Here is a 21747-nt window from a genome sequence, read left to right as displayed (position 1 = left end):
TCATGCTATTAATGATTTTATACATCTGCTCTCTCTTCCCTCAGCCTCTTTTTCAGGCGAAGTTTGTTTACTACCTCCATATATCAAAAACATCCCGGAACTTTGATCATTCTCCTTATCTCCTCCATCCTGTTTCCTGCTCTGTTAGATCAGCCTATGTCCTGTATCCACCTGTATCCTGCTTTTGCATCTGTTACCTTAAAGGGGAGGAAACTAATTCAAGAGTTCAGTGATCAAAGTTTTGGGGTTTTAATCCTTGGCTCCCAGTTCCTCAAAGACTATCCTCAGGCTGTCTACCCATCCAGGTTGTGGCATCCCCCTGTTTTTCGTTGGAGCTGGTGTGGAACATTTATCTGGGTTTCGAAGAGGTGGGAGGGTCAGCTGGTCTCTGCTGTCCAGTGCCACTTGGATGCTGCTCCAGCACCCCATCAATCAGTCATTGGATAAAGTGCATTTGCTGTCCTCGGCGCTGTGACTAGGATTCTGGTTTCTCTCTCCAGGCAAATGTCTGTAAACACACACAAACAAACAGGCACATGCATCCTGTCATTTAATGAAACAAAGTACACATATTAGTTGCAGAAGTTCAGTATCCTCATGCTAATGTACACAATTGTCTCTGTGAATTGGGACATATTGCTGCTGCTTTTGGTGTTTTGTTAGGTTTCCTTTTGTATTCAAAATCCAAAATAACCCAGCAGCTGTGTGTGTCGGCAGGCAAATCTGGGTAAATAATGAAAGACTTTGGGGAATGATGGCCCTGATCTGGTAAAGCTCGAAGATATGCAGATCTCTGAGCAGCTGCTGACAAGCTCTGAAAAACTGGAGGGGTTGTAAGGAGCCAGTTAATGGCAAAACATATAACTAAATGACTACGTAATACTCATTATTCCTAATTTGGTCTCTCAATCTTGAAAGGAGTGGAATGTGTTATTGTTTGTTATAGTACTAGCATTATTTATTGCTTGTCAGATGATAAGGCACAGAGATCCCATTGTGATGCTGTATAAATGTGTAGTTAAAGGGCTACATTTGATACTAAAAGCTCCATTTTAAAGCAACTTTTTAAAGTCCCAATAATTAACTGATTAATAAATGCTTGTATAGTCCTAGAGCATCCATAAAGTAGTCAATAGGCTATTACTAAACGTAGCGACTTACAACTTCTTCCAGAGATGTGCTCATAAGCATTTATAGTATACCATATGCGTACATGAAGCCGTCTGATAATAAGTATTAACTATTAAACCTAAGGAATTGGATTGTCAATGATAGGAAAGAGCTGCCTTTTTTCATCATGGGTAATATTAAAGAACTTACATGGCTAAATGCTCAGCCTTTGAGATTAGAAGGCACTCAGGAGGGCTGGGTAGGTGTTTTTGGCCAGGCCTTGAGACATGGTGAGTATCAGCAGCTCAAATCAGTCTTCATGAAAACAAATATTGAACACCTTCTGAAACCAACCGAAGTAGCTTGCTTGCTACTGAAAATTTGCATAGGCCTTCCAGTATTCCAATCCTTACTTTGTCAATGCATGGCACATAAAACTGATATTTATCATTTATACTACTGGAATTTTGATACCTGGGAAAACTAATTTTGAATTTTCAGAGCTTCATATCTCATCAAAGTCAACTGTATGCAGACTTTTATTTCCCAGAGTTAAAGTTACTGTGATAGATAAGTAAATTTGCTTGTAAAGGGACGGTACATCAGGGAATAGAAGCCTTTTGCATACTGTTCACATGCATGATAAAAGAAGACCTCTTCTGAGCAGGAGCTTAGACTCTGGTGTCAAGAGTGAGCAGTGGTTATATTCCATTGTTACTGTCCTTGAAATTATACAAATTACAAGAATGGTTTGTGGATTTTTCACTCTCTCTTTCTGTGCCTATGTAGTAGCAGTTTGTATGTTTGCTTTAGCCCAAATCTGTTTTCATTTTCAGAGGCTAACAGAATTACCAACGACTGTATTAATAAACTTGGGGCTATTTTTATATGTTGAATCTCTTTAGGAGCTTGCTCTGCTTAATACCGCAAGCATCATACAAAAGTACAGTAAAACGATATTAAGAAAATATAATAAGGTGAGATCTGTGCATACATAATTTTTGTTTATGCCCGAGAGTTGTGCACAGACACTGATATGACACAGTACTCATTAGATTTATTTGTAGGAAGAGTGCTGTCTCGGTAATAAAATGATAAGCTGAAGATAAGTGATACTACATCACTTCAGTGGTTTTCCTGTATTTTTATTTGTCTGGTTTTGCTGTTAAAAAACTTATTAGAAGCTGAGAAATGCAAATAATGTATAGCACAGCCTAATGTTCTGTTTGTATTTCCATCTTCTAATTATCATGTTTAATTGCATTGTTTACTACTGCTGTCAGTATGGTTTGATTCCTTTTGCCCCTTACATTCTTCCTATTTGCCTTTTGGTTTGCTTCGCTATATCATTACATGATAACGTGAGCAGCACTATTCCAAAGGTGAATTACCACAACAGCTAACAGTGCATGGTATCTCTGGGATCTGGTAGTGTTGCACCGCAGAGACAGTTGTTGGATTTGCATGTGGGGGTTTTTTAACCTTTGTGTGCTGTATGACTAGTGATAATGTTGTGCTGAGCCTTTGTTATGTTTGTGCGAGAGATTTGCTTTTTTCCTGTTTCACTAGTTGTTATCTCTCTCCTGAGATGGAACATTGAGTCTTCATCCGAAGTTGAATGTAAGCAGTAAACAGCAGAGTGATGGAGAGAAGAACTTGATGTGTTTGTCTTTTTAATGTTTAAATACACTGTGTAGTGATTGTAATTGCCTGCTGATAACTAAGCTGTCTGTATGCCTACTAATGTGAAAGGGAGAAGGAACCCTTACTATAACCCTTATGTGTATAACAGATTCTTCTTTCCTATATTTTTGTATTTCATTAATATTGGAGTGGTACCTTGCAGCGTTCAAAAGCATGGAGTTATTCAGGGATGTAACAGACTGTTCTCGAGGCTTCAGGCTCTTTGACCACCACTCCTCTGCTGCAAGGAGGATTGTACAGTGCTTTTGCTGGTCTTTGATTTTTAAAGTTTATAGTGGTTTAAAAAAATACTCTGTATGCTTACAATAGCATAGATTGTTCAATGTGCTTGTTTCTTGGATGAGTAGAATATTTTTAGTAGAGCAATTGCCAGAATGAAGGTGGCAATGCAGTCTCACCCCTCTGCAGAGCGCAGTCCGAGGAAGCTCTCTCATAAGCCTTGCATCAAAGCCATAGCTTCTGTTTGTGGATTACCATTCCTTTCCAGATGTTGTCCTTTCTTGCTGAAAGGCTTTAAAGACTACAGAATTTACTGGGCACACAATGTAGTTGCTGCATAGATTCTTTTCTTTGATAGTTATATGTCTGCATTTACTTACACATCTCCATTTGACTGGTTTCAGCTTTCAACAAATGCTTGGATTTTCTGATACCTTTTCTTTTAGATCAAAGACTCAATCATATACTTCATGTGGGTGCTTGCAGTCTTGGGCAAAATAATTTCTTCCCTGCTTCTTAGTTAAACCAAATAAACTGAACTTCTGAGGGCTACAGAAAAATGTCTTTTATCACAGGCTTAAGATCACCTGCATAATCTTTCTCTGAACCTCATCCCATTTTTAGGTGTCTTCTGGAGTTAAAGAGCAGGAACTAGAAACAGGATTGTAGTAAGAGTCTTGCTGATGCTGTGGACAGGAATAACCGCATCTTCCAGCTCCTACTTGATTGTGCTTCTGTATATGGATGCTAAGGGTTGCTTGACCTCTTAACTGGATTGTTGTTCAGGAACTTCACATTCATGAAGCTATCTTTTATAACACCATTGCACTCCGGGGTATAACCTCCCATCTCTCTAGTGTTATATCTGTTCCTTGCTCGTAGGTGTTTGATTTTATATTATTTCGCATTAAAACAAGCTTTGTTCCTGTGAGCCCAGTCAAGTAAGGGATACAGAGCAGCATGCATCACCGGCCAGTTCCCATTGCTAACCAGTCCTTTGAATTCAGTCTCGTTTCTATTAAGAGTGTGTTGACTGTGATATTCTTTGTCCCAGCAGAATTTTTGATTAGTCCATGGATCTAACCAAAAATAACTACCTGAATCATCATAAGGGCACTCCCTTTCAGTTAGGGGGTCAGCATCTCTGAAAGCAGGGAATGTTTTTATTAGTATTTGTTTTGCTCAGATGAGTAACAAGAAAATCAAAGGTAAACATACAGTAGGGATATAAAATAGTAAAGGACAAAGACAAATTCCCTTGATTATAAAACTTGATCTTTCTTTCCTAGCCTAAGTTTGTGCCTGGGGAGTTTAGTTGAATGCTTGTCCTGTGAGGTCAAGCTGTAGCAGCAGCCATGAGCAGACTTCCCTATAGCAGTTGATAGAGCACGCACACCCATACAACCCTCCACCCAGAAACCCACTAATGTTTGTTAGTTCAGAATGGGACTGCCGTTTTAGTGCATTTTGGTAGATATGCACCACAGAGTCAGCTGCAGATTTCTTATTACTGCAAATGAAAGATCTCTTATTCAGCTGCAAAGTTTTCTCTAACATCATCTATGCAGTTGCCTTTGTCTCTTTCTGAAGTTGTTTGAATTCCCCAGGAGCCTGCAAATCACATTGACAAAGCAGCTTTTAGGATTTTTAGCATTCAACTGTTAAGGTTGTGTGCATGTGTGTATGTGCTATACAGTGGATTAATCACTAGCCATATTGAGCCAATTCAAAATGTGTAGATCTTGGACTTCATGAAAGCATCAAAGCAGATAAGTAAATTTACATTAGTAAATAAGAAATAAATTAAATCATCTTAGCAATTAAAAAAAACCCCAAAAGTGGGTGTTGTGAAGGACGGTTTTAAAAGCTACACTAGCAGCAAGAGGTAGGTTGTGTCATTGCCAAATCTGTCTTCTAACCTCTGCTTGACCTAATACTGCTGAATTCCAGTGTTCTATGCAAGTACATATTCGTATTCTCTAGGTATAAGAATAGTAGCAGCAGTTACGCTACCTAGAACAAGAATGTACAGGGGCTATCAGCTGCCTTGCCTGGGGGCACGAGATGGTTGCCAGCTGGGGTTAAGAAAAAGCAATTCCTTCCTGTGAGGCATTACATAATTATCTGCATATATTAAGTGTGTTGGGGGTTTTGTCTGAAATGTATTATATAAGCCAGTGCTATAAGAAGATGCCAGACTAAGAAAACAGTCTGGCATATGTATTATGGCAATTCCTTTTTATTCTGTTTTCAATGCTGTCCAAAATAAAATGAGAGTGACTCTGTGTTTCACCTTGTTAGCTTTGCAGTGCATTGCTTTTAACACTGTCCTGCCAGCTTTGTGACGCAAATTGGACTGCAGCTGAGGAATATTGTTAATCCTCTCATCTCCTTGTGAGGAATCAAAGTTGAGCCATATGAAATGTTTTGTGCTACAGTGTTTTCTTTTATTGCTGCACATACAAAGCAAGTAAAAATGCTGGGTGCCAGGATCTCGCTAGAATGGTACTGATTCTCCACATTTATGAGATGTCAATAAAATAGAAGTTGTTCTTTTTCATCTTGCAGCTTACTCTTCACCAAAGTAAAACTGGAATGGATACACAAAGGACCTGAAGAGGCTCTGGTGACATGCAGACATATGTTGCAGATGTGGCAGATGGTATTTAATGCTTTACAGCACAGGTAGGCTTTTTCTGTTGTGTTAACAAGTTCAGATTTCATAATGAAGGTGTAGTCATCTTCTTTAATTGTCTAGATACCTACGTTATTTTGCAAAAACAGTAATAAACAGTACTGTTTAAAAAGACACATAAGTAATATTTCAAGCTGTGATTAAAAAAAAAGGCAAGATTTTAATAGCCATGACTTAAAAAAAACCCCACAAAACAACAAAAAACCCCCAACAAAACAAAACCTCAAGATTTTTAAGATTGAAGAAGCAGGTTGAACCAAAAGGTATTGATCTGAATGTCTAAACACCTCTATCCATATTCAGATATCCAGAACGGAGGGTAGATTTATGATTTTTTTTCCCTAATATTGCTGAGCATCCACCAGCTATTGTTCACAGTCTGCAGTAGTTGGCACCACCCAGGAATGTGTGGGGGGTGACACAGTCCTGAACTGAGTAAGCCAAGGAAAGGCACACAGCCAACACTATCATATGCTGTGGTTGCATGCTGGTTGCACAGCCTGGTGCTAACTGGGCAAGGAAAGGAGTGAAGGATGTAGCATCTTTCTCCCTTCCTTTGTCCTAGTAAATCTGCATTTAAGCAGTGCTAGGTTCCCTCTTCATTCCTTCCCTCTCATCTGCTTTGCCTCCAAAAAGAAAAGTTTAGAAAGTGTAGAAGTTTCCAGGTTGGGTTTTCTGTCTTCCCACGCCCTTTGGATATTGTCCTAGTCATGATACCACTGTACAATTGTCTTGGGAATGTTATCCCAAGCCTATACTTATCTCTAACCTGTAATGTCCATAGAGGTTGTGTTTGATGGGAAGGACGGCATGCTTGGTGGCAACAGTCATGACAGGAGACTGATGAAGCTTGTATTGCTCCCCAATCTCTGTACGCATTTACATAAGCTTTATAAACACCAGAAGCATATGTACAGAATGATGCATGTCTATATACAAGTCGTCCTTGAGGGATTATTAGTAATTCCTTGTTGGTTTAGCTAATGAGCAGCAGACCAAACACAAAAATCAAGATATTTACATAGCAGCAGAGAAATGGTCTCTTACAGGCTGGAATCATTGATTTCCTTAGGCCTTAGGCTTTTTAGCTAAGAATTCAATCGTGTACCTCTCACATGAATAATCTTTATACCCATGAGTAGTCCTCATGAAGCTGATCAAATCCACACTGAACAATATAACTAAGATTTACTCTTGCGGGGGAGGGGGGCTGTAAGCCTGCGACTGAAGAGAGTACATTGGAAAACACATAAATAAATAGTTCAGCCATTTGGACTGCATTCGGATCCCAAGCTGTGCTTTGGCTGTTATACTTAAAAACCCGAGATGCAATAGCTTTTAGAGGCTTTTGATAAGCTTTAGCCATAGAAGCCTAAACAAAACAAATTGCTTTGCGTTTGCTTTTAGGAACTCCAATGTGTATTTCACTGCTATTCCCAGTGGGACTGTTTGGCTTTCCCCCCCAAAAAAGTTGTATTTTCTATTGTGAAGCATTGCCTGAAAGGTAACAAGAACGAACTTGGTACCTGCAGTTTTAGACTGGATTCAATGACCTAGGAAGCCCCTTTGTATTAAGCAAGTTGCAGCAGTATGAGCTAACAAATATGTAAAATATTCCGGGTTGGGCTTGCAAAGGAACTTGGAGGGAATTCTTATCACTGAGACTTGGGCGCAGGCATTTTTAGGGCCTCTTGGAAAAGAGAAGCCTGTATTTATATAAAGTTGAGAGCTGTTGCACCCAATACTCTTTACTAGTTCAATCAGCAGTTAAATCACCTGTTTATTGCACTTTAATTACATTTGGCTGCTTTTGTGTGGCCCACATTTCCTGGCTTTGCAAACTTACTATGACTTTGCTAGGTTTAAGAGTCTTTCAGGGCCCAGCACGTTCTCCCCAGGCAGCTATTCATGTGCCATGCTGAAGTCCCCTCTTGTCTTCTCTCTGATAAACTGGTGCCTCTGCAGTCTTTTACAACCAAGTGTTCCCTTCAGCAGTTTTTCTCACCATCTTATCCACTGTCTCAACTACCTCTTTAAAAACATGGGCAGCGGAGTGGCAACGTGTCCCACTGTCAGCCTTTCCAGTGCTGTATGCGGAAGGCAAATCATCTGGCTACTGTCCCTTCTGTGGTGCATGGAAAAGCTTTCTTGGCTGAAGGCCTCGTACTGCAACTTTGAAGGAGTAGTTAGTTTTCAGCCCTTCTCCAGGGTGACGGATAAAGCCATTGGGAGTGGCTGTTTTGCACAGTGCACTCGGTTTTTCGGCTGGGATTTTTCAGTCTCTTTTCCCAGTGAAAAGGCCATGCTGTTGACTGCACTGAGGTGCGTTCTGTTAACTGAAGGCATCTGATCAAGCTTTCTCCGAATGCTGCTTTCCTGGAGTCAGTTTTTGCTGTGGTCAGCCTTATGCCATCCACCCATCTACTCACCCCTCCTTTGTGTAAGAGTATAGCGTGTAAGCCAGTGTGAATAGTGCCTTGGTGGTGATGACCGCCGCACCAAAGCAGCGCTCGCCTCATGGGAGTAGTATTTTGAAGTGCAGCTGCCACGTTCCTGCATACGCAACACACCAGTAAGACAGAAATGCCCCTACGGTTCCACCAGCAGCCCCCAGCCAGGGCACCTACGCTTGTGTTAATCCTGGCTGGATTAGGCTGGGGCACAGGACAGAATTTAATTTTCCCCTGTATCTGTCACCACACAATAGTCTCAAATGGGGGGTATCATTGTGGAAACCAGTATGGAAGATGGGGAGACCCAGTCAAGGCTGGAGATTTATGCAAACACTCAAATGTCCGAGAATTCAGAGTCCATTAATAGAAACAGTAAGTAAAAGGTTAATTAGCTACTGTAAATGTGATTACCACTATGATGAAGAACACTAAGTGCCTTTCAGTCCTAGATTGTTAGCAGGGAAGGACAAGACTTGTTTTATCTTTCACTGTTGTTTTCTGTGATAACAGAACAATCATGTTTAAAACAAGTAGCAGTCCCAAGCTAATTCTTTTGCTAGATAAATGCCAATTCAAGGGAATCCTGTGCAATCCCTACCACAGGACTGATGAGACTGGAAGATGGGGCATCCACAGCAATCATGATTCTGTCACAGCTTGTTTCCTGGGAGGAACGTTCTCCAAAGGCTGAGCTGCAGGCTTGGAAATGTACCAGAGAAAGTAACCAGGCAGTCACTTCTCCTTTTGATATTTTGTCCCTTACTGGGTGATGAGAGGAGATATCACTATCTAATCCTGGGGGGATGGGGTCATGATGTCATCATGTCACCATGGGGTGACAGGAAGGCTCAGAAGATCTGCATTAAGTGATTATTTTTTTGTTGTTGTTGGGCACATGATTTTGGGTGGGTTTTTTTTGAGATTCCCTTTCCTGTGAGGACAGAAGTGTAGTAGAAGAGCAGACCAGATAGTCCTTCTTTCATAAAGTGGTGCTGTGTGGTAGCTTTTATCTTCCTCCTCTGTTTCAACAGAACAAAGGTGGAACAGGAGAAAATAATCCCTTTGAAATGAAAAGTTAGCACTTGGGTGGAAGGTGGTAATTGGTCTGTTTCAAAAGGATCCGCACAACAGAGCTGTGAACAAATCCTTCTGCAGGCAAGACCAAGGGATGGTGGTTCTTCCTGGGTTTGGGGCTGCTGGTTGGCTTCCTCTGGTCTGGCTTCTAGCTGCCAACATGTTCCTTGTCCAGTGGTTTGCAACAGCCAAATAAACTGATACTGGCATGAGCCCTGCAACCCTTGCTGTGCACTGTCTCTCTGAGCTGCCTGTCCGTTGGCAGCGTGGGGGTGTAGAACAGCACATTCAAGAAGCTGCCAGCCTGCGACAGTTAAAGCTTGAGTTTTCAGTTCCAGTGGCAGCTAGACAAAACTATTGCCTGCTTCGAGGGGAACATTGTCTCTCTGCTGAAAGATGGCCAGGTAACACAGTTTTGTTTCTTTACAGTGGCTCTGAGAAAGGAAGTAGTGTGACCGAAACACCAGTGATCAAAAAGCATAATGGACTGCATCTCACACTCCCAGATGCTCATGATACCGATTCTGGTGAGGAAACAAGATCTGTGCTTTCCCATCCTAAATGTATGCTTTTGTGAGAGAGAACTTTCATTTTCTTCAGCAAAGGGGGTTGGGGTGCAGCAGTAGGGCTGCATGCATGCTTGTGTACGTTGTTGGGCTGGTGGTCAAAGAGGTCCATATCTGTTTCCAGGGCCATCTCTGCTGCAGAACGTGTCACCGTGGTTTGTCTGTACCTTGGCTTCTACATGCCTAAAACAAAGAATTCCTGCTTTCTTTTACAAAGCTCTCTGAGATGAGCATGAAAGGTGTAATGAGCTCCCATGTAATGCTTCTGCAAGAACTGTATAATTCAGTCTTCCCTGCCCCCCTCTTCTCCCTGCCGCCCCCCCCCCCCCCCCCCCAATTTTAATCGTATTTAGATGTCCTGATCAAGCCAGCTATTATTGTGGGTTTGGAAAGCTGAGCGAGAGTGTGAATTCCTATTAGAGGATGATTTGCTTTGGGATTTGTACATAAACCTTGTGATGCTTTATTACATGGTAAATACAAGTTCACAGTAACAGATATAATCAGATGGAAATAACTGAGACATCAAAGCTGATCTTGGCAGGAGGGGGAAAGGAAGCTTTCAGAGTGTGCTGCTGACTTGTGATTTTTATCAGAAGTCTCGTGATACTTGGTGCTTCCTTTAAAACTCGAGCTCTCAGAATCAGATGATTATGTGAGAAACTTGTGTTTTAACCTGTAGGGTTTTATCAGAGAAGCAACTTTCTACCATTCTGGATATAGAAGAAAAAAAAAAAAAGAAGAAAAAAAAGAAAAAGGCCTCACAGACTCAAAAATTGGACAAGAAGAATATAAAAGCTTAATTAAAAAAAACAGCACACATAACGCTAACAAGTCTCATGCTTTGGGGCTAGGGAATTAGGTTTGTCTATCTGAGTCTTAATCAGGAACACTTGGAACTTGTAAAACTGAATTGACATGCTCAGCTTATACGGCTGAGATGGAGGACAAGTTCTTACATGTCAAGTACGTAACTTGTATTATGTGTGTTTAACCTGCATTTACACCCACCAATAGTTAAAAAGTATTGCAAGGTTAGATCTTGAGCATACAAACATTCAAATGTCAAAACATTATTCAGCCTTTCTGCTCTTTTGTTTGTAGTGTTAAACCCTTAAGGTTTATATTTATGACATTGTAATCTTACTGATTATATACGCACATATTTATGCAATTTTTAATCTGTTTATTTCTCTTTTGTTACCCTTTGGTGAGATGAGTCTCTATTTTGTATAGGTCCTTTTTCTCATTGTTTATGTGGCAGTGTTCCATAGTCTTTGGCTTAATTAAAGAGAACAGGCCAAATTCAGCACAGATAGATGAAGAGGATATACTAAATATGTGTTGTTTGGCATATTAAAAATTAATCTGGAAAAGGGAGTGGATATGATGTGAAAGCTTCCTGGTGATGCAGAATCATTGAGGATAGTCATCACTTGTACATAAATGTGAAGATTTGTGAAATATATCCTATCATCCCTGATGCTGGGCAGTGAATTGGACTTTCAGTTTCAGTGAATATATGAAAATGGTTTGGTAGTTTGCAGAGTCCATCAGCCACTAGGCATTACTAGGAAAGCAATGAAAACCCAAAAATATTATTTCCCACAGTACTTTTGTTATCAGTCCAATTCCCACTGTGCTGCTGAAATAGCAAGTGGCTTATGGTGCCTAGACTGTGAGGCTGTGCCTGGACTGATCCCTGCCCCTTCAGCTCTAGCTGGTGCTTAGTGGCATGTAAAAGGCATTCTGGATGTGGATTCCATGCTCTTCTGGAGATTCATTGCCTTGCTTTGTAGTTGTCTGGGGAAAAGAGTGTGGTGAGGTTTGGGCTACATCCACTTCACAGCATGGTTTGAGATTTTGAGACCAAATTGTCACCAGGAGCCTGTAATGTTTTGATGTGCTGCTGTGCCACCCTTCTAAGACCTCACTCCTGCCTGCTGCTCTGCTGCAGGCCTGCAGCACTTCTTCCAGAGTCACAGCAAAGCTCAGGCATGTTTGGTTTCTATGTAGTGCCCTCCTCAAAAAGCACCTGGGTTGGGTCTCTGTTCCAGCCTGCCCTTAGCCCCGTTCTAGCAGCCAGCATGCAGCGGAGGAGCTGTAGTTCAGCATAAAATGTTGTTATGCCATGGTACTGCCTGCCAGAAAGAGCAAATTAATGCAAAGTACAAGCTGTAAACAAGCCTTTCACGCACATGAAGTGATTTGTACTGAATGCAGGTTGGTTTTAGCCAAGAAATGTATTCCTCCTCCACTTCAAGAATCTAGTTTCCGTGCTAACATGGTTGTACCCACAATGGATGTAAGGATGGGGCTCGTACATCTGCATTAGTGCAGGATTGGCACTGGCTGATTTCACCAGAGCTGGCTGCTTTGCAGGCTCTAGGTGCTGCTGTTTTCCATCTGCAGAAAGGAGGCAGCTGGGTCTATGGTCCCAGCTGGGAGCCTTTGAAGACAGCAGGCGGTGAGATTGGAGAGTGTACAGCTCTAGCCCCTCTCTCCCTTGTGCCTCCCCAGAGCTGCGGCTGTGGCTGGCTGCTTTGAAGGAGGGAGGAGATCTGATTTTTTTTTTCCCACCATTCTGGAACAGGCTCTGGTTTCCATCATGAAATCCCCTGGGAGTGTGCAGCAGTATCACTGTAACGCACAGGCGCTCTGTGATCTCTGGGCTCATCACTGAAGGGGGGATTACTGCGGCCACGTTTGATACTGGCTTCTGCCTCAGTTAGACCACAATGAGATTATTTGCTGTGCCAGAATTCTAGGTTTGCTGCCAGGAAGATTTAATTCCTCTTTATTTTCATCATCTTCTTCTAACTGAAGCAGTGTTCCTAACTAAATTCACCGGTATCAGTCAGCTGCCTTGCTGTTTCATTCTTTTTCTGATTTAGTCTTATCTTATAATGCTCTTGCCTGAAGTGATTTAGGCTGAGGAATTCTGTTTCTTATAAGCCTAGTAAATCTACTGAGGTACATTTCTATTTTGATAGCAGTTTTTTCATAGATGCAAAATATTGAACTTGGTCTTTCTTAGTCTTATAACAATGCTAGAAGAGCACTTTAAAATTATTTAGATATATTTTATATAGCTTATGCACAGAGCTCATCACGACAAAATCAGTTTTGTTATTTTTATGATTTCTTTCCAAAATGTGTGGAGAGCTTTATTGTAAAATGTGAAGTTTATATTCTGTCTAGTGGAGCTGTTAAAAAGAGAAAGAGACCTCACTAAAATAACAAATTGCTGTGATATCTTCTTATGCCAACATTTGCATGTATTTTGAGGCATGACATTAAAGTTCTGCGAGACAGGTTTTGTTGTTGTTGTTAGGATATAAAGATCTACATTTATTTAGGAAGAGATATTTTATAATGAGACATTCAGAGACCTTTTTTTAATGTTGTTTGAAGTTTTTCTGGCTGCCCCCACTGCCCTGAGGTCAGAGCGATACTGGTACGATACATGCCTACCTCCTCTCTTGGGAGGCGGCGTGTGTTAGAGGTGTATTCTTTTCTGGCTCCAGTAGCCTTCAGCCCCCCCCCAGGGTCACCGTATTGCTTGCCTGAGGTTCAGAGCTGTGGCTGAGCTCCTTTCAGTCCAGAAGGGCAGGGCTGGCAAAGGCCGTCTCTTACAAAGTTTATTTGAGCAGACAAGCTTTAAGCAGCATTCCTGTGAGCGATCCAGCAGAGATGGGTAAGAACAGCGGTAGCAAATATGCAGGTATGGGTTGGGATGGAGAGAGTCTTTTCACCTGGCATGTGTGCATCTAGAACAAGGAGACCATATCTGTGTCTGAGGCCAAGCAGGGATGGGAAGGGATCGGATGGTCCCTGCCTAGTGTGGTTTGCTTCCTTGTAGGCTGGAACGGAGAAGAAAATAAACATCAAAGGACTGGAATGCCAAAGGCTGTTAAATGCAAAGAGCCTCCGCTGTAAATTGCTAAATAACGTGGGTTCCCTTTTTATTGCTGTGCAGATTGAAGCCCACAGCACTGGGCAAGATCAGTCTATGATCGTAGGCTTTCCCCTCTTGGCAACTACTCAGCTGATGAAGAAAAGAAGAGGAGCAGCTAAGTCATGTTCCTTTGAGTACAAGTAGCTCATAGTGATATTCTCCTAAAGCCTGCTTCATGAGGGAAGGATGCTTTAGTAGATCCTAAGTGGCTCTTCAGCCTCACAATGCATGTGAACCTCTCCAAAATGCCCAAAGATGCCTCACATAGTCTCCTTGGATTGACTTGCAAGGAAAAGAGGATTTCCCTGAGCTCTGTCAGGATGCGAGTAAACCAGCAGCCCATGTGCCCACCTAATAGCATCAGACCAGCCATACGCAGGGGCACTTGCAAGAAACTCAGCCCCAGAAAGCCTCTCTGAAGGAGGGCTGCCTCGACAGGGGGATGTAATGCTGAAAGTTGCTTTCAAAGCATGCTACCGTGATCAGCAGTGCTAATGTAAGTATCTGGTTAGGCTGACTGCAAAATCCCAAAAGCCCCTGTATTTTTTTGCAAGTTTGCCAACCTAGAAGGCAAGGGGTCTGCCCTGACTTCACGGCACTCCTGGGAACATCGCTGGCTGTTCCTGTGGCCATTTCCTTGTTGCCCCTGTGCTGTGGAGAAGCTGCCCGTGTTTTGCATGGCTGGGGGTCAGTGCCTGGTGGCTTTCCCTTTGTTAGACAGCCCTTGTCTGAGTTGAATTCCTGGGAGTTCTGGTGACATTGCACCCAGGTGGAGGTGGGGACAGTGGAGAGCGAGTGCACGGGGACCGGCTGAAGATGGATCTGGTAAATCAACTGTTAAATATAATAAATTCTCCGTGCAAAGCAGAATGGCTTTTACTGTAGCATTAAAGCTGTAATTGCTACATTACTGCACTGTCATCTCTTGGAACACGAGATCAGGAATGTCTTTGAAAATACGCAGGAATTTAAGAAATGCATCTAGGAAGAGCACATTTGCATTTTCCGAGGGAGCCGTGGGAGGCCCCTGCCATGCAGGGCTGTTTTGAAGTTCTCCTGCTTAAAATGAATGGCATTAGTTAGCGGTGAGGTAATGGGACAAATACCTCCCGCGGGCGGCAGCTTGCGGCTTGGGGTTGCGCTTGCGGCTCCCCCATGGCCGGGGGCGGCGGCTGCGGCAGGTGCCTCTGGGGGCGGGAGCGGCCCTTCAGCCGGGGCTGCCGCTGCCCGCCCTGCCCCCGCTGCCCGCCCTGCCCCCGCTGCCCCCGCTGCCCGCCCTGCCCCCGCTGCCCAGCCTGCTGCTGGCCGCCTGCTGCGGGGAGGAGGGGGGCGTGCAGCTCGGCCAACTCAGCAGGCTCCAGTGCTGGCCCGCTGGGACAGACCAGTTGGTGCGTGTGCCCTGCGGCAGGTTGTGTGCCCTTGTGGCCCTTGCCATGCCCAGAGCCCTCCCGGCTCCTCAGGGTACCTGTGCCTGGGCTCTGCCACTCCCTCAGTGCGGGAAAGCGGGATTTTAGCTCCGGGATCTTGCGGTCTGTGAGGCCGGCCTGTAAGGATAGGTTGAAGAGTAATGCTTCACGGCGGCTCTCCACAGAAAGAGCTTGTCAACCTTAACATCACATTACACCTGTGTGCATTCCAATACTTATTTCTCAAAGCTTGACAAATCATACTCCAGAATCTCATCTTACAGCTTCTTGTTTGCTACCGCCCTCTGACAGCCAGGCTCCCCAGTGTCATCTCACCTGCTGTACTGGCAAACATGGTCTCTGCCCATGCATCCTTCTGGGGAGTAGTGTCAATGGGATGTTTTGTCCCCAAGATACGGGCGCCAAATACTTTATTCTTGCATAAATGTTACGGCACACACTAAAGGTTAATGTAGTCGAAGCACTGGGCGCGCTGCTCCCCAAGGTTGAATGAAAAACCACGCTGCCTCTGAACCAGCAGAACAATATTGATGTCACTTGAGATGTGTGTGCTGTGTGAACGGTGCCAAGCTGCTCTGTAATGCTGTATTAAGATTTTACATTAGTGGGCCGTATTTTGTAATCGTGTGGTGACAGCATGCTTATAAAACGGGTTACCAGCAAGTATTTGTGGGAAATACTTGATGGTAGAGTTCTGCTTTCCAAATGAGCAGAATACGGTTGCTTCCTTGAGGAATGCTAAGCAGACCTTTATAACTATATATTAATGTCTGTCTCTTAATTCACTTGTTTGAGCTGCAGCCCTTGGGTAATTTGGTGGGGTTTTTTTAGTAAGTTAACCTTTTATAAAACATGGTTCTGCAGTTGGTCATGCCAGAATTCAGTGGCGTTCCTATTACATAAAACAGATGCAGTGAGTGGAGAATCAGACCTGCTTCCTGAATGAGTCAAAGAAATATCCCAAAGAAGTATAGAATGTGTTATTGATTTTGTTTATTTGGTCCATAGGATCACAGCGAGCCTCCTCCCTTGCTGCATCAAGACTGGAACAGGCCATGTCTGAAATAACTATGCAGAGCAGCGCAATGAAGCAAGGACCTATGCATCTGTGGACAGCTCTTGAACAAATTTGGCTACAAGCTGGTAAGTCCTGGACCACCTAGAGTTCCTCTTTCCCTCCAGTGGTGAATGAGATGACGTAAGTGTTAATGGAGTAGTTGAAATCAGCACCTGAAAATCACCTTATTCCAGCAGAAAATCAGCCTCTCTATCCCAGCCATTTTTTGAATTACCACTTACTTGATTCAATATAACAAAGAAAATACTGGAGTAGTGTGATTTTTCAGCTCACCTCTGTTTTTCCATAACATACAGAATACTTCAGTCATCACTAAAATATGCTTTTAAAAGAAGAGGGTAGGTAGTTCCTCATTAACAAATATTAGTTGTTAGGGACAGTTCTTTTCATTCTTCTTTTCCTGTGTGCTTCCCTGTAATAAGACTGGGTCAACCATGCATTAAATGTTATTTAGACTGAGAACTTTCCAATCTTTGCTGAGGTTTAAGTGAAAATTATTAAAAAGAGCAAGTCCTCCACTCATTTTATCCTTGACTGTTTGAATCTCCCAAGGACTTGTGGGCAGCAGCATGTCAGTTTGAGACACTCCTGTAGAGATGTTACAGCAGAGCACATAAAGGGGAAGGAGAACAGTGAGAAGGAACTCTACCCAGAGGCGATCTCCAAACTCATTAAAGGGTTTTATGTAGAACACTTGGTGAGAAGCAGTTGCCCAGCACATTCTGCCATTTGCATTCCAGCATTTCAGGACTGATAAAAAGAGTTCTGACCCTGCAGTTTTGCTCCTAAGAAATACAGCTTTTCTTCCACGCCTGGGCACGCAGTTGTGCACCTGCAATTACATTTGAGCGCTGTGGTTGCTTCTTAGATGTCTCTGCAACTGTTGGCAATGAAAAAAAAATGCAGAGCCCACTGGAACCTTGCTGATAATTTGCTATTCTGTATGCAGAAGAACTTTTCAAATTCTCATTTAGCTAATCTGTACAATTGACAATTCTCACATAAAACCTGGAAGTCTCACCTTTCTTCTCAGCAAAGATTTTTATAGCTGGTTTTGTGGGCCATTTCCTACCAATTATATGTGACATTCCTTTTGTTACAATTTGACTAACTATTAAAGTACAAAAGATTTTTTCTTATGGAATGCATCATCCTTTAAGTTAATCACACATGTTCACTTAATGGCTTGTGTGTATGTGGATTTCAGTGATGTGCTGTGGGCTTCAAAATCACTAGCAAGGTTTTGCTTTATTCAGTTAATGCTCCTGATTTAAGGCGGCAGAGGAGGCTGCTGGGGAGCAAAAAGACCTGGAGTTTATTGTAATAGAAAGTCAAGGTGTCTGTTGTCCATCATCCTGCAGATAGCTCTAGGCAGTTTAAATTTTTGCTGCTGTGTGAAAAGACAAAAGCAATAAAGACCTGGTGCTTGCTTGACCTAGCTGTGAATGGCTATGATTACTTTTTAGTGTAAATCGAGTGCCTTTCTCAAAGGTGTTAATTCTTTTAAATAGAATTTGTTTTTATAAGCTGCAACTTTTCTTTCCTATTTAATTATTTTTAAAATCTTTGTTTTGTTTCATGCTTACTTTTAACTGGACTTGAATCAGGATTGATACTCTGAAAAATCATACTGTGGCTGCTTTGTAATTTCGTTACTGAAGTCAGTTATTGTTATGGATGTGGCTTAATGAGCTCTTGGTGAAGTACTGTCCATCCTCTTCTCTCAGTAGTGTGGAAGTTGCTGCATTCTGGTATCCTTAGGGATGAGAGGGAGGAGGAGAGGCACAGGTGTTTTGGGGTAGTCTTTACTCTCAGCAGAGAAGAGCACAGCGCCTGAGTAATTACAGGACTTCTTTGAAGTGGGTCGGATCAGTGGGCTTAGTGAGTGGAATAATCCAAAAGGGTATCACTGACCCTCTGTACTAGGATCTTTCCCATCTGAAAGGAGGAGCAGGTATACTCGTAAGAACTTAGTAACTTCCAAAACAGAGATATTTCATAAACAACAAACTAAACAGAAATGTGTGGTTAAAAACAGTTGAGGTAGTCCGATGCTTTTTTCATTACAGCTCACCCCAAAACTGACATCTGGGGAAAGCAACAGGCAATGAGCGTAACGTTCTGACACCTGCATCCAGAGTCCCTTCATGCTCATGAATGAGCTGTACCAGTATGCTGTAGATTTCTATCAGGTTTAGTCTGGACTTGTCCTTTTTCAGTCGATGACTCATCTTGTGACTCTAGGCAAGTTGCCTAACTTTTTCATAGCTCAGTATCCCGTATCTAAAGGGAAAAAATGTTAATCTGCCTTTGGGAAATGACTTGTGTATTGTTGGTTTTGTTGTCATTAACACTTTAACCTTTTTAGCATGAATCATAAACCTTTAGATAAAATTATTACGATTTCCTAACCTCATACTACAGTAAGTAAATAACAAAGCATCCATCCTTTTCAGACACTTAACAGGATGCAGCTGGCAATGTCTCTGTGTGTGGGTATGGATTTAGAGTGCCAGGCTGCAATCACGTCTGGATTCCATTAAAGCCATAACAGTTCCCTTACCTCTTCATATCCCAAGGCATGAAAACTAGTGGTACCAACTGACTGATCCAATTAGAGCTTTCTGCACTTAGATTGGAAAAAGGTATATAAAAGCAGCTATCCCACAGCTATGTGAGGGCTGTTCTTATGGCTCTCCAGCAAGCAGGCCAGGCCACAAAGCCAGCACATACATTTGCAAAAGGGACCTAGGTGGGTGGTAGCTATCAGGTGGTGCTTACATAGAGGAATCCTCCATCTGCAGCTGCAATAGCAGTTCCTGTCTTGTGCAGAAGCATCCTCATTCCCTCAGAGATGGAGAGCCCTTGTTTCACTGGGGTCTCACAATTAGTGCATGAGAATATGTGCGTTCCTTTAACAGTGGCTGAAGGCAAGGCTGTGAACTCTGTGCAAATAGTTAATCTCTTTTGTGCTGTGATAAAGATACTTACCTTGTGCGTAAGAGAGCATAGACTTAATGCTTTTATCTGTAACTTTTCTGGGTTTATGACCAGCACAGTTATGTAGGGAAGATATTAAAGCAGCAGCTTTGAAAGTGCAGTTCCCAAGTCTAAATATGCTGCGCTGTAATGGATGCTGCACCTTGTCTTTCCCTGCAGCAATGCTTAGTGAACTTTGGCAAGCTAATTTTCTGTAGCTTCCTGTAAGCAGCCAGAGAACTACTTCACTTGTTGATGGATCTGTGGTCTCTAGAAAGAGCCCTCTTCTCTTTCACACATCCAGACAGAACTATGAATTCTCACTTTTTATCTCATGTCCAGCCACCTCTCATAGGACCAGCTGTGGGAATACAGTCATCTGCAGAAGGGAACTTTGCACATTTCTTCGGTGGGCTTCCATATCTTTCTGTTTTCCTTGCAGGTAGTCACAGTTAGCTTTGAAAGAGTACAAGAGGTCTGCTGTCCCCAAAGACTAGAGAGGTGGTCCACTCCCTGCAGCAGGCATGCTTGGAATAGTAATAAGCATACTCTGTTCTCAAGTGTTCTGCAGCAATGACTGTTAACACAGCTTGTCTGGTCCCTTTTAACAATAACCCCCCTAGTCCTCTTGAAATGTAATGGCTTATTAAAAGGAGAGAGTCATCTCATTAGGCTTTAATATTAATAACCCTAAACATTATTCTTGGCCTCAAGTCTGAGAAACAGCTCATTTCAGGGAGTACTGAGGAAGGGTGCTGCAGTGCATATGCTGCAGGGGTGAGTTTCAAGGGAGGTGGTCTTTATGTGATCCATATGCTCATTTTGTTCTACTTTTCATGACTGAGAGTTTGAATTCAACTTTGAGAGGAGAGAAGGAACTTCCGTAGCATTGGTAAAGCTTGTTAACTCCTTATACCTCTTGTTGCAGGAGGAGCTGCAAGGGGAATCCTAGAGATTACTGGTGATAATACTACTTGTGTTACCAAGAGAAATGTCTTGACCTAAGAACTATTTCTCCCCGTTATTTCCTTTTTAAAATCATGCCAATACTACTGTTTAGAAAATACAGTCGTGCTCTTTGGCTGAGGAAAATTTACTTGAAATGGTTCAAATTTATGACCAAATTTTACCTTCATTCAAAATTTTTGTAAGATCAATTTTTGACCCAGAGTGCAAAGTTTGTCAGTACTGAAAAGAAATAGTTTTACGCTTTTTGGGTAACTGGAGTGATTTCTTATCTGAAGTATGTGTGATTATATTTCTAGGCAGTAATAACCATATGCTCTATTTATACACAGCATTTTAGAATGCTGCAAGCCAGTTTTAATATGAGTTCTAATATTCCAGCTCCTGTTGCTAGATTATTTTAAGCTTTACTTTTAACTACAATGTCCACTTTGTTTGTCTTTACTAGTACTTTATATCTGACAATTTAGCTTCTTGACTAACCCAATACTTTACCAAATATGGCCACTCACAGCAAAGTAGGTCTGGTAATTTGATCTAAGTTTGGCTAAGTGCCTGCTAAGCACAGTCTGCAAACCTCACCAGGTAGACCTAGGGCTAATTTAAAGGAGCATTTAAACAGAAATTGCTAGGGTAACTATTCCATGTACTCACAGGGGGGCTGGAGCGGGCTACCTGCTGTCTCAGTAACATGCTGAAGTTTACCCTAGGAAAAAAACATTGCAATGAACATGCCATGAACAAGAAACGTAAAGACAGCTAGTGTGCAGAGAACACTGAGCTAATGGAAAAACATCTGCTCCCACGAGTTATGTACAGCAGGAACTCTTTTTTTTCCACCCTCCCTTCACAAAACACTTGTGATTTATTTATTTTATTCCATATGGGCCAATTCCTGGGAAAAAGCTGTGTTAGAAGAGATGGGCTTTGTTCCACAAGAAAGTGTCGTCAGGGCCAGTGGGCTGGAATCTTCAGCCCTGGCTGGCCCGAGGCCACACAGCAGGCACCCCAGCAGCAGCCAAAGGCACGGCCGGGCCGAGCCCTCCCCTGCACAGCTCGTATTTGCACAGCTTGCACGAGGGTATTTAAATTCTCTTCCTTCCCGAAGCTTTTAGTGATCCTAAGCCCCCTCAGGTTATTGGCTCTGATATTAAAGGTGTTTATCAGGTCTGGGAGACATCTTTACTGACATTGCCAGCATAGCTGGGATCAGATACTGCCTCGTGATGCAGCAGTGGTTGTTGAAGCAATTCTAGTGTTTCTTTTCCTTTTTTGTGGTTGTTTTTTTTAAGTGCTTTCAAATTTAGAACTTCCCCATTCACTACTTGAGTTCTTGAGCTCCATAAGCGCTGCTTTTTGTGGCTCTACAGTAACACAAAGCAGTATGAATAGTTGGAACCTGGCGAGAGGGAGCAGGAAGGAGTCCTTTATTACACAGCTATTACTGAGGAGAACAAAGGTGTACTGCAAAGATGGTCGCCCTGCAGTGTTTACTTACTAGGAGGGATTAGGAACACT

The 21747-nt window shown here is 42.5% G+C and overlaps 1 protein-coding gene across 5 annotated transcripts in view; it reads left to right on the top strand.

The window, feature by feature from the left end:
• Positions 1 to 21747, top strand: part of TTC7A (tetratricopeptide repeat domain 7A) — a 172098-nt gene that overhangs the window by 103940 nt on the left and 46411 nt on the right. For all 5 annotated transcript variants that reach the window (XM_037405029.1, XM_037405028.1, XM_037405026.1 and 2 more), the window contains 3 exons: positions 5602 to 5718; positions 9685 to 9782; positions 16215 to 16349. In XM_037405029.1, coding sequence (XP_037260926.1) covers positions 5602 to 5718; positions 9685 to 9782; positions 16215 to 16349 — 350 coding nt within the window. The remainder of the gene's footprint in view (positions 1 to 5601; positions 5719 to 9684; positions 9783 to 16214; positions 16350 to 21747) is intronic.

Source organism: Falco rusticolus, chromosome 12 (genome assembly GCF_015220075.1).
Source record: "Falco rusticolus isolate bFalRus1 chromosome 12, bFalRus1.pri, whole genome shotgun sequence".
Classification (NCBI taxonomy): domain Eukaryota; kingdom Metazoa; phylum Chordata; class Aves; order Falconiformes; family Falconidae; genus Falco; species Falco rusticolus.
This window is presented reverse-complemented; position numbering and strand designations above follow the sequence as displayed.